Source organism: Monodelphis domestica, chromosome 3 (assembly GCF_027887165.1).
Source record: "Monodelphis domestica isolate mMonDom1 chromosome 3, mMonDom1.pri, whole genome shotgun sequence".
In the NCBI taxonomy this organism is placed as follows: Eukaryota; Metazoa; Chordata; class Mammalia; order Didelphimorphia; family Didelphidae; genus Monodelphis; species Monodelphis domestica.
The window spans coordinates 188450009-188463245 of record NC_077229.1 but is presented as its reverse complement, the minus strand read 5'-3'; the positions used below and the strand labels follow the sequence as shown (position 1 = coordinate 188463245).

Below are 13237 nucleotides of genomic sequence, written 5' to 3'. Positions count from 1 at the left end.
TCTCCAATTGCATTCCCTGAAATAGGTTAAGCAGAATTACCCAAAACAGACTAACTGAATAGAACCTTCCGCTTTACACTTTTGTAGCTTAACCATTTATTACCAGAAAGGAAGGATGTGTGCTTTCACTTTAATATCTGATACCCACATTGTCTGTCCTTTTTAACTTGAGTTTCCTCACCAGTTAAGAGTTGCTGCTGCCATTCAGTAGTGTTGTTCTCTACCCCTTCACTCATGAATGTTTTTTTGAATTCAGAACCTACCTTAGAAAAGTTGCCAAGAGAGTTTAGGCTTGCACTGGCTGAGCTGCACAAATTATTCATTACATGTGCTCCTTAAAATGTGTATGTGAATATATGTTATATATTATGTAAATGTGTTCTTATGTTATATAGAGTATATGTGTGTATATATGTGTATATATTGTAAGATTAAAATTTTGGGGAAACCAAGGCAGGTAGAAATTAGTTTCTCTCTAGAAGTATTATATTTTTAGAGGTTTATTTAAGATAAAGGATTTAAGAATATATAAGTAAAAGAAGGCACGTACTAGGTGGGCCGAGAGGCCCAATTCAATTTTCACTCACATCATGAGACGCATCTGCTTGCCAGCGGAGACAGGAAGAGAAGAGACCCCGCCGTAGGCAGAGACCCTTTAAATAATAATTTGCTCTCGGCCCAGGTGAGAATTCAGTGAGATTGCAAGGCATTCTGGGAAGTGAGCAAGGACTTCTAGGGACTGGAGTCCTGGATTCAAGTCTCCATTTTTACTATATATGTATATATATACATATATATATAATCCATCTAACTTTTTAAAACATATATATATATATGTATTTAAAAAGTTATATATATATATTAAAAAAAGTTAGATGGTAACACAAGAGTGAGTATATCCTGGGAGTTTTAACAAGACTAGGAAGGGTACATTGTAGTCACTTTACAACACCAACCTTTATTTGATTGGTTTAAATACATGTAGGCAACTATAAACTATAGACCATTCCTTTAAAATGAGAGTGCTCACAAAAGAAAATCAAATCCATAGTTATGTAATGGGGGAAAATGACATTGATTAGGCAATACTTTTTGATTTTGGAAAAAAATGTTTGGACCAATATGAGACGAGGCTTCTTTCTTGTTTCCCAGAAGACAAGGAACCAGAATGCAGGTATAATATAGTTGTCACTAGAGGAAGTGGTGGCTAGTGTTGTAAGTTTTCATTTCTTTTTTAACTCACTTTTTTCCCCTATATGTGTGTGGTAACATGTTGCCTGACTGCAAACTTTGTTACTCTTAGAAGTTTTGTAATGGGTGAACATATTGCCCCAATAATAATTTTTTTTCATCTCATTACCAGACAGTATATTTCAGATATGGTTTCTTAAAGAGATTGAAGAACAGGTTTTACTTTGGAATTTACTTAAGAAAAGGATGAAAAGTTCAGCAAGTAGGGAAGGGAAGACTGATAAGTACATGGAAATCAGTAGTCAATCAACAAGTATTTGTGAAATGTTTACCGCATATTAGGCATTAGAGATACAAGAAAGGCAAAAAACAATCTTGTTCCTTCTCCTCCTTACCTCTCTCCCAGCAAGGAGCTCATATTCTAAAAGGAGAGACAATATATAAATACCACAAGATATAGAGAGAATAGATGGAAGGCAATATGAAAGGAGAAAGCTCCAGTAAAGACAATTTGATTAAATTAGGGATTGTTTCTAGTCATTCTTTTTACATTCCTTTGCATTTATTTTTTATAGGTTATTAAAAACAATTTGAATCCTGTTTGGAGGCCCTTTAAAATTTCTCTGAACTCTTTGTGCTATGGAGATATGGACAAAACCATTAAGGTAATATGAATATTGCATATGTGCATCTTTTTGAAATGGGAAGCAATATATGAAGAAATAGAACATATGCAATAGCAGATATCTGTGAAGTTGGATTCATGTTCCTATCTAGAGAATTCCAGAGCAGGAAGGCTGTCTCCAGAGAAGTGAATCAGAGAGTTTGAAATAATGTAGTGTAACCTTTTTCCCTTATCTCTACCAATTCAGTGTCATAGACACTATTTTAAATTTCATTTCATTATCTCTTACTAAAAAAAAGTTCAGTCTTTTGGCTGGTCTTTACATTTAATTAGAATTTTCTTGCTTTGGATCTAGGAACTTTTTAAGTGTGTATTCTATTGTAACCAAAGTGAAACCCATACCCTAGTACTCAAGAAATGAGGGAGGTTTTGATATTTCCTTTCATCATTTCCAGCAGAAAGTAAAAATATCTCATTTATTAAGAATTTTGAGAACTGTGGGAGTAGAAATGCAGAAGAAAAACATATGATTTATCACTTGTTTATATGAGTATAGGATATGGGGTTTTGGCTTTAAAAGATTGCCCTATTACAAAAATGAATTATATAGAAATAGGTATTGAGAGATAATATATGTATAACTCAGTGGAATTGCTTGTTAGTTCCGGGAGGGGAAAGGGAAGAATGGAGAGAGAGAACATGAATCATATAACCATGGAAAAATACTAAAAAGTAAAAAAAATAAAGTAATAGTCCTCAAGTGGAAAAAAAAAATAAATCTGAAGTCACTCATCTGGAAAAAAAAGAATTTTGTATCTAGGATGTTAGAACAGAAGGATGAAGTTATAGAACAAACTAAAAGGAAATAAGAGACTGATGTTTGTCATCCTGGGATTAATACAGCATAAATTCTTATTAAATATGAAATGACATGAAAAAAGCAAATTCAGTTTAGAGCTCTTTTTATGTGGTTCCATGGATAGTTTTTCCTCTCCCTTAAAAAGGACTACAAAGTAACTCCATTGTAATTAATGTGGATAAAGCAGGAATACATAGATATGGAAACTACTATGTAAAACTGCTTTTTCTTCAATTCATAAAATTTTATCTTACAGAGAATATATTTTATTTCTGAAGCAGTTTAGCCACCAGCAGCAGTAATAACCTAGAAATAAAGGAAACTATGTAAAAATAGTATCATTTATTGAGTTTTAACTTTTTCCTCAATTAGTAATAATTTGGGACTCCATCCTATAGGACCAGAGCAGGCAGAGAGAATGTTGGAGGTGCCTGAATTATTACTCTTCTTTTTCATTTCTAATGGTGTCTCAAAGATTAAATAATGCTTTTAAACTTTTCTGCTCACAGTGGCATGCTTAATGGCCTATTTTATTATAGTAAGTAAACTGGTTTTCTGAGCTTTCTCTAGTGAATGCCTCTCCTCATTTCAAAACTCCTCAGTTTTGTACATTCATAAAAAAAACAACAACACATACTGCCTGTCTACATTGTCAGTTACATTTCTTCTAAATTGTGTGTATATGTGTTTGCAGTGAGTCTTAGAAAGTTTTATAGATCTATGAGTCTTTCTGCTTTAAGAACTCACAGAAATGAACAGTGAGGGGATGGGAAGAGAGACTGTAGTGGAAATCAGCAATGATTTGTGTTTCTCTATTAAATTTGCCAGTGTTTGGCTTTTAGCATGAATCATTTCCATAACATCGATTAGACAGGAAGACAAATAGTCATGCATGCCTGCCACCTTGTCAAGAATGTGAATGCATCAGTAAAATGTTGTGGGGTTGTGTAGTGTGTGGGCTTTTAATATATTTATATATGTATGTCTTTGTGAATATGGGTATATGTTTATATTGTGCATGTGTCTATGTTTTAAACTTTAAAATTTATACGTAGTACTTCTAATTATTTAATTAATCCATTAGTGATGGATACTGACTAATGATATGATCCATGCATTTTAAAGGAGAAAAATGGGCAGAAATCATGTGGGGTTCTTATCTTCATTATATCTGGCCACATGCCAGCCAGTGACTCAGGATCATGTACCCCAACCCCTCACCCCCTTTTAAAAATAAACCTATGAAATAAGAACGAAAGCCCTTGAAGGCCTGAGGTCAAGGCCCAGTTTTACTATTAATGAGCTGGGTGACTTAATCTCTATAAATCTCAGTTCCTCTAGATATGGAATGGGGACTCTGTTTTGTCTTCCTTATAGGTTGCATGAGGAAATGAGATTATGTAAATGAAAGTGCTAGGCAAACATAAAGCATGGAGGAGAAAAATGAGAGTGTTCTACTTGCACCAACTATAGCAATTAATCTATTAATTATTAAATTAAACTAATTATAGCAAATAATCAAAAACTTCATTTATTTATTTTTTTTGGGAGAGAGGGAAATTAAGCTCTAGGGGAAATGAAATATATGTGCAGTTACTAAACCTATGTAACATTTTCCCTTTGGAAATTCTTTTCTTTCCCGAAGCTTATGTGTGAAATAGGACATGCATGTACCTGTACAATATTCTATTTGAAAGCAATCAAAAACTTATTAAGGTTGGTTTTTTAAAAAAAATTAGGATTATGTTCTATTTTGTGTTTCTTTTTATTTTCAGGTGAAGTGGAAAGTTTGAATTAAAGTCATTCTTCTATTAGAGACATACGAAAAAAGTAGAGTTGAGGATTGGAAATAGATTAGGTAGGGCAGAGCAGGCAAAATGTTGGAAATAGTTGGTGTTCTAAGTGTTAGAGGCATCTTTTCAACTTTAAATAGCAGCATGTGAAATCATCAGCTGTTACATATTACAAAGTCAAAGATTTAGAACTATAAGGCACCATCAAAGGATGCAGTCCAACCCTCTCATTTTACAGATGAATAACTGAATCCCAGAGCATTTTAAAAACTTGCCCAAAGTTATTCAGGCTATTAAGTGGCAGAGACAGAATTTGTGTATAGAATAGAATTTAAACAGAATTTGAACTCCCAACTTCAAATCCAGTGAGAGAAAAGCCACAGTTTCCCCACAGTAACATGCTGCCTTTATATTTTCCATGTTTTTTTTAGTCTCTTAGAAAGAGGTAAAATTTAGGAACAAAAGGCCTCCAGGTATGATAGATGACCCTAATTATAAGGAAAAGAAAAAATTACTTAATTTGACCTTGAGAATTGAAACTGTTCTTGTAGAGCAGAAGCCACCAATGTTGGGGCAAAAGTGAAATGCTTTTTAACTATAGGATTTTAACGAGGACTATATATTCCAAGAGAATTTAGAGGTTTTCTTGGCAGTATTTCATAGGTTACAGGGCATAGAACACAGAGCTACTGTAGAGAGTCCTTAGTGATCATTTAGGTCAGCCTTCTCATTGTTTTCTTTATTAATGCACAGAGTTGAAAAGCATTGCATCCCTGCTATGTTCTAAAGCTAGGTGGGTGGGACGTCTCTGCTTTTATAGAGTGGTTCTTTCTCTTGCCAGGATAGGCCCTCTCCTCATCCCTGCTCTGAATTTATAAAGGCTAAGAAAGAAGAACTCTTAAAGGAAATCTATTGTCTTGGAGTTATATTTAATGCAATGTCTTACTTCTATTCAGAAGTGGAAAACGGAGACCCTTGGCTATTGGAGCCCAGCAGAAAGTGAAAGTCCAAGAAGCCAAGACATTTAGTATCTTCCCTATCAAAAGTTTTACTCCTCTGTGCTGCACAGATGAAAGCAAAGACAACCAACCGAGATACTCCATTCAGTGATTTTAGGGTTATTTTTTTCACTTTTCCTCTTGACAGTTTGGATCATCATTCTAGTACTCATCTGGCCTTATCCAGTCTAAATGATAATATCAGACAAGTCCACTTGAGGGAATCCCGAGAAACTTAATGGTTCATTGGCCAAGATCTGGTGGATAGTCTGTGGAATACCCTTGCAGTCTTCCTTTGCCCCTGCCTTCTTGGAGGTGGTGGCTTTTTGACTGATGCCACAAGAGAATGTAGGAAAAATGGGGGAAAGAAGATAAAAATCAGCTCATTTTGCTATTTGTTAAACTTTGAAAAGATGTTTTTTATGCGAGAGGGGCAGTGTTATTATGTTACAAAAAATGATCCAAGTATCATTCTTATCTGTGTTCTTTTTGTTCTTGTCCATGGATGGCTGAGATAGGTGAGTATTCAGATGCCTATTCTGTGGAACCTAGATCTTACTAGTTTGAGCTGTGTGTGTGTGTGTGTATGTGTGTGTAAAGAATTTTTAGCAAGGACTCTATATTCAATCTCTTGACTTTGTAACAGTCTTTCTAATGCCTAAATGTAAAGGTTTTGGCATCCTAAGAGGTAAAAGGTAGGTGTTATTGAATCGCATTTATTTCCATATGCTCTCGTTAATCAGAGAGATGTTGATTTTTGCTTATTTTTAATTATGTTTAATTCAGGTAGAGTGCTATGATTATGATAATGATGGGTCACATGATCTCATTGGAACTTTTCAAACCACCATGACAAAACTAAAAGGAGCCTCCCGAAATTCTCCTGTGAGTCTCTTTGAATTTGTATATACCTTTTTAATTTCATTTTCATTCATTCATTTATTTATCCACATATTTATTCACTTATTTATTTAAACAATTAATTAATTAATTAAATTTAGAATATTTTTCCATGGTTACTACCTTTTTCATTTTAGTTTTGCATTTGTAATTAGAATTTTCTTCCTGTGTGATAAACAATCTAGTATATACCTTTCTCAAAATTATATAGAATACTTTAAGTCTTCAAAAGTTGAGTAAAAGGACAAGATATGTAAATTGGCATTCTTGCTTTCCATTTTCAGTTGGCTACTAGTTGTGCGACCTAGTGGCATATTTATTGTTGTTTTAGTTTAAGCCAGGTAGATACTGCTTTTTGTATAGTGCACTAGAATCTGATTTTTGAGTTGGATTTTATATCTTCCATTTGGCTCTTCTCTCCATCTTTCTCTTCTCACTCAGGAGAAAGATGAAATCAGAGCATTTGTGCAGGGAGAAACCTTGTAAGGAAGAACATCTGGTTCAACTAATTCTATTAAGATTATTTGAGTACCTTTACACCATACTGATGATTTCTACTGAGGCCATTTCATTCTGTGGTCACTCAGCAAAATTTCCTATACAGCTGTTCTTGAAACAAATGTATATTTGAACCAATTCCTAATACTTTCTAAATAAAGCAGATTAGTGCTTCCTTGGTACCACAATACAGCAATGGTTCTCTCACTAACCTCTTGCTCAACTTTTATACCTAGGTTTGAAATTTTAGCGCCTTCTTTTTCACCGTTTTATTATTGCCATATTCAGTTACAAAGTCTTTAAGTCTTTATCTCTAGACTGTCATGAGTTTTTGTTCGTTTTGTTCTCTCTGTCACTACCCTAGTAGGCATCTTTATGACCTCTCCAGTACATTGTTTAGGGCAGCTAAGTGGCACACTGCATAGAGTTCTGGACTTGAAATCCAATTCTGACCTCAGACACTTACTAGCTGTGTGATCCTGGGCAAGTCACTCTTCTGTAAAATGAGCTGGACAAGGAAATGGCAAACCATTCCAGGATCTTTGCCAAGAAAACCTCAAATGGAGTCATGGAGAGTCAGACACAACTGAAATAACTGAGCACCAACAGCAACAAAAACTTCCTTAAATAATAATATGTCCTCATTGATTTTTCTTCCTCTATATTGTTACGTCTGGGGTTCATCCTGTATATATCTAAAACTAGGTTTAACTATCATCTCTATGCAGATGACTTAAAAACTGTGAGTTCACTGTGAAAAGGGATGGTCTCATTTATTATTCTTGTATTCCCAGTGTCCAATTCCTTGCCCAGTACATAGTACATGCTTAGAGATGTTTTTGGATGAATTATTGTTAAATCTGTTAGTTCAGTCCTACAGGACAGCTCCAGACCTTTCATCTCCCTAATTAGAACTGTTACCCATTGCCTATTGCTTATATCATAACATTTAAACTCTTCAGCCTGGGCATTTGAACTTGTTTAAATTTAGGATCCTTGACAGCTGGGTCTCTTACTTATTTTTGTTTGAGCAAAGGGTGTAGTTTTATTCCCTAGGTATGTTTGAAGAAGTAAACGGAGTCCCATGTAGAAAAGAAGTTAGGGATATTTTTAAAAATCAGGAAAAAGAAAACTCTTGAGAGTAAGAAATGGAAAGGTGATTTCTCTCATCTAAAAGTTGGAGAGAATTTTGGAAGAATATGGGTTGGATGAAATAGGAATCTATTGAGGAAGAGAACCCAAAATCGACCTTGAAGGAGATGAGGGAAGGAACACATAGGGGGTAAAGGAATATATCTTTTTTTTGTAGTGATGCCAAATAATCACTTTTCTAGTTTCATTTCCTATTATTGCTTCTTACGTACACTCTTTTTATCCTCATTCCCACAGGGCATGCATTTGGCACAGCAGGTAGAATGCTGGCCCTGGAGTGAGGAAGCTCAAATCTGGCCTCAGATACTTACTAGCTATGTGACCCTGGGCAAGTCCTGTTTGCCTCAGTTTCTTCATCTGTAAAATGACCTAGAGAAAGAAATGGCAAACTAGTCACTTCCTGGTTATGTGACCATAGGCAAGTCACTTAATCTTGTTTGTGTTGGTTTCCTCCTCTGTAAAATGAGCTGGAGAAGGAAATGGCCAACCACTCTAGTATCTTTGCCAAGAAAACTCCAAATGGGCTTATGAAGAGTCTGACATAACTGAACAACAACTATAAATTATGTAATTTAAAGGAGGGTTTAGTAAACTTTAGTCTGAAGGCCAAATCTACCCAGCTGCTTGTTTTCACAAGGCTTTCAAGCTAGGGTGGTTTTTTAAATGTCTTTTAAAAATGTATATTTTAAAATGTAAAAGCCATTCTTTTGAGCAGTACAGAAATCAGACTGAGGCTAGATTTGTTCCTCAGGAGATAGTTTTCAGATCCTTGATAAGGATTTTTAGTAAGGGGTGTGGGATTTCAGAAGGTTGGATCACCCAGGAAAGACTATAGATGAGGTAAGTCTTGAAAGATAGAAAAGACTTTTGTCAGATGGACAGAGATCATCTGTCAGAAGAGAAAAATTAAGTGAGAAGAGTACAAAAGGTAGAATATAGAATTACAGAATCATCAGGTTACAGATCACACATAATATGCCCTTAGTTAATAGAAAGATATTCTCTTATCCTAATGAATGCATCTGGTAGTCAAAAAAAGTTCTTGAAAGCAGTTGTGCTATTTGGTAGTTGTAGCTTGATTCTTGCTCCTTGATTCTCTAATCGTTTTTTGTTTTTTTTTCCTAAGCAACTCATTTTGCTCTCTGCCTGGAGAGCTGCTTAAGGAATGTTTCATTTGAATTGTTTATTATAAAGAGCAAGAATAATCTTCTTCTAGGGCAAATCTAATATTAGGCCTGCTCCAGTCATAGGAAAATAAACTGGACTGTTATAGATATTTTGTATATTTGATGAACTGTTGTTATCCAGTTGCCTTCAGTCACATTTGACTCTTTGTGACCCCATTTGGGGTTTTCTTGGCAAAGATACCAGAGTGGTTGACCATTTCCTTCTCCAGTTCATTTTATAGAGGAAGAAATTGAGACAAACAAGATTAAGTGACTTGCCCACAGTCACACAGCCAGGAAGTATCTAAGGCCAGATTTGAACTCAGAAACATGAATCATCCTGAATCCAGGCCTGGCCTTATATCTACTCTGCCACTTGGTGAATAAATAAATCTATTTTAGGGCTCAGGAGATTTTAGTAGAGGAATGAAAAGGTATGATGTTGAAGGAGGGAAGTCAATCATTCCTTAAATCCATATCAGGTGGGGTAATGGTATTTTTTTTTGTAGTTTACATTTATCTTCCACTTCCTATAGGTTGAATTTGAATGCATAAATGAAAAGAAGAGGCTGAAGAAGAAAAGCTACAAAAATTCTGGTATTGTCAGTGTGAAACATTGTGAGGTCAGTGCTCATTGGAGCTAGTTCTTTTCATTTGAGATCCATTTGAAGGATTGTCCCCATTTCCTGAGCCAACATGCTGTGTGTCTGGACTCCTGAATCCTTGACTTCTGGACAGTGCAGAAATTATACATCATGTTTTGAGAAATTCACAGAGCAGAGGGGAATAGAGAGAATGAGTTGTAACAAAATCTTTTAAATAGCATGTTTACTTCCAGAGTTAAAACATCTCAAAGTATTGAGGCATTTGCCTCGAGGCCTTTGGAGCATTCTACGTGTTTGGTATTTTTCCAGAAGGCAAACAAAAACGATGGCCTTCTATCCCTGCAAACAGTGCCTGATGATCTGGCATTTTCTAGGCTTGTTGGAATGAAAGTAGCCTGACCCAGTTTTGTCCATCCTGTTAATCTTTTCAAGATGAGGAGACTTAATAATGGTTATAACATGCAGAGGGAAAATTCCCCTCCCCTCATTTCCCCCCGGGCTGTGTGTTTCTGAGACTTCTTCTATAAAAGCACCATTTTCTAATAAAGATGGATGTGAAAAATTCAAACAAAGCCACTGTTAAGCTCCTAAAAATTAAACATTGTATTTTCCTCCTTTTTGATTGAGGTAATATTCTTTTCCTGATGGTGGTGATGCACTTCTGTTGAAGGAAGGTCATTCCATCGAAAGCAAAATGTAACCCTGATATGTATTCTCCCCTAGAACATCCCTGGGATTTTGAGCCAATGTGCCGCCATTAATGTTAGAAGGTCTTGCTGTGGAATAGGAAGTCCTGAAGGATTGATAAACAGAGGGCTGGCTTTGTGTACTAAATCCAGCCAGAATGGAGTGAGCAGGCTTGGCTTTAAATTTTGTGTTTTGCCAGGGAGTTGGCAAAGAAAATAAGGTGAAATGGCTTAGCTTTGCAACTACTGTAACAGGAGTCTTTATTCCCAAGTATTTGGAAGGAGGTGTAATTCAGGGATAGAGGAACTAGTGAAGCAGAGACATCCTAGGCTAGAATTCAGCACTAATTTACATGTATTTACATTTTACCTTTATTCATTTTGGCTTAGCAAGATTAATTTATGTTCTCTTCAAAACCTAAGTGAATGGAACTCCTTGTTCTGTATTTTACAAAGCGACGGCTTTAACTTTAACTCTCTGTGTTTAGATTACAGTGGAATGCACTTTCCTTGACTACATCATGGGAGGATGTCAGCTGAATTTTACCGTATGTGAAATAAATTTCTGTGTCTATTGAGCTGGGCTTTATAGGGTGGACTGTGATAGGAAGGCTTTCCTGACTGTCTTACAATACTTTTTGTTGGTTTGGAACTGAATGTGTGATCAGACTTTCTATAAATTCATTAAATGTGCTCTATTCGGATCCAATTTCTGAACCTTGTCACAAGCTTTCTATTTTATGAATAAGAAAATCTGTCTTTCCTGAGAGCAAGCAGACATGTATAGAAATCTGTGCTCATTTGGTAATAAATAGAGTAATTGAAAGAGCCATTAACTGAAAATAGCAAAAGTGGTAACAAATCCACAAAGTGAAGGCCTGAGTGCAATAGAACTTCATGATTTAAGGTTTCTGGAATAACAGGAACAGCAGGTAGGTATTTCATGCAAACAACTGAGAGACATGATCCAGCCAAGAAACACTCTCTTTAAATACTCCTTGATTTAATTTAATAGGGAAGAATGGGTTTGGTACAGGAAATGTCTGTGCCTTCCAGCCTTGCTAAGTGTTAACATGTTGTTGATTGCAGGTGGGAGTAGATTTCACTGGCTCAAATGGGGATCCTCGATCTCCCGACTCTCTTCATTACATCAGCCCCAATGGAGTTAATGAATATTTGACTGCCATCTGGTCTGTTGGGATGGTCATTCAAGATTATGATGCGTAAGTCCCAGCTAAGAATCTCATCTTTTACAGAAGCCTTCCCCAGCTCTCCTTAATTCTGATCCCTTCTCTCTGTTAATTATTTACCATCAGTCCTGTATAAGGCTTGTTTGCATATATTTATTGGCATATTATCATCCCTATTGTGACCACAGAAATATGGTTTCAAGATATTGTCTTGAGTTAAATATAAAGTGATCACCAGGGAAAAATTCCCAAATATGAAATATACCCAAGTCATCTGGGTTTTTATGGAGATTTTAATTATTACAAATTAAGGAATTAATGAAAGGGAGAGAGAAAGTAAGAGGAAATAATGAGAAAAGGGCTAGGCCAGCCCAGGCCAGCCTCCGCCCAAGCCCTAAGAGAGATCAGTCTTTAATCCACTCACCACAAGATTTGTCCCAAGCAAGATTCTAGTGTTCAGAGAGACCCAGCTACTCCAACTAGTCTGAGCTCCAATTCAGCTTTGGCCAACTGAATTTTCAGCCAGCCACCAAGCCCTTCAAGGCAGCCTCTCTCCAATTCAGCTTTGGCAAGCTGAATCATCCAGAGACCTCTTTTTAGCTCCTTTTAAAGAGAATTTTTTCTTATGTCACCTCCCCTAAGTTCTCCCATCTACCAATCACAGTAGACGTTTTCCAAAGGACAGACCATTCTTAATTCACACCTGAGTAGACTAAACTTTTAGTAATTCACACCTGAGTAGACTAAAACCTCACACCTCTTTTGTTAAGCTTGTCCCTTGTAGGTTTGCAAGTTGCCTGACCTTCATAGGTACTTAGCACCTTTCTAAAAATAGACTTAGCTTAAGGCTTTTGCTTCACTGTAAGTATGAGTTAAGTACTTTTTCATTGTTTAGAAAAGAGTTTACAACTTTATCTTCTCCTAAAGTATGCTTAAGTATGGGTGGAGTAAAGTTCTCACATTCCTGACTAAATCCCTTCATTGTTTAAAATGGGAATGGTCTTAACCAAATCTTATGAAGTAGGGTCTGAGAATTTTTTGAGATTCACACTATTAAATTGTGAGCTCCTTGAAGGCAGGGACTTCTTGCCTCTCTTGTGTCTTTAGTTTTTGAGTACAGTGCCTGATATATAGTTGGTGCTTAATAAATAAAAATTAAAAAATGATTTATTTTAGGAAAATCCTGGCAAATTTATTTTATAAATGTTTACTGGTCTTTTGAAAAATGACAATAACGGATTTTTGTAATTACCCAGAAAAAAAATCACTTGCTTTTGTTCATATAATAAATATGTATAGTGTTTCCTATATGCCTGGTGCAAAAATCAGAAGCAGTGGAGTAGAGTGGATTGGACTTGGAATCAGGAAGATCTGAATTCATCTGTCTGGGTTAGTTTACTTATTTGTAAAGTGAGGATTTTAGATTCAGTTCCCTTTCCACTCTAAATCCCCCAAGGGGTTTTTATTTCAGTTTCTTTAGGACTGAGAATATTTAATTTTTTCTTTGTACTAATAGGGCCTAGCAGGGTGCCTGGCATTTGGTAGGCCTCTCACTAAATGTTTGTTAATCCCCC

The 13237-nt window shown here is 35.8% G+C and overlaps 1 protein-coding gene across 2 annotated transcripts in view; it reads left to right on the top strand.

Moving 5' to 3' along the window:
- The window catches only part of CPNE3 (copine 3), a 95080-nt gene that overhangs the window by 69435 nt on the left and 12408 nt on the right, over positions 1-13237 (top strand). For both annotated transcript variants that reach the window (XM_056823353.1, XM_001368459.5), the window contains exons 7-11: positions 1767-1856; positions 6253-6351; positions 9719-9805; positions 10962-11021; positions 11563-11696. In XM_056823353.1, coding sequence (XP_056679331.1) covers positions 1767-1856; positions 6253-6351; positions 9719-9805; positions 10962-11021; positions 11563-11696 — 470 coding nt within the window. The remainder of the gene's footprint in view (positions 1-1766; positions 1857-6252; positions 6352-9718; positions 9806-10961; positions 11022-11562; positions 11697-13237) is intronic.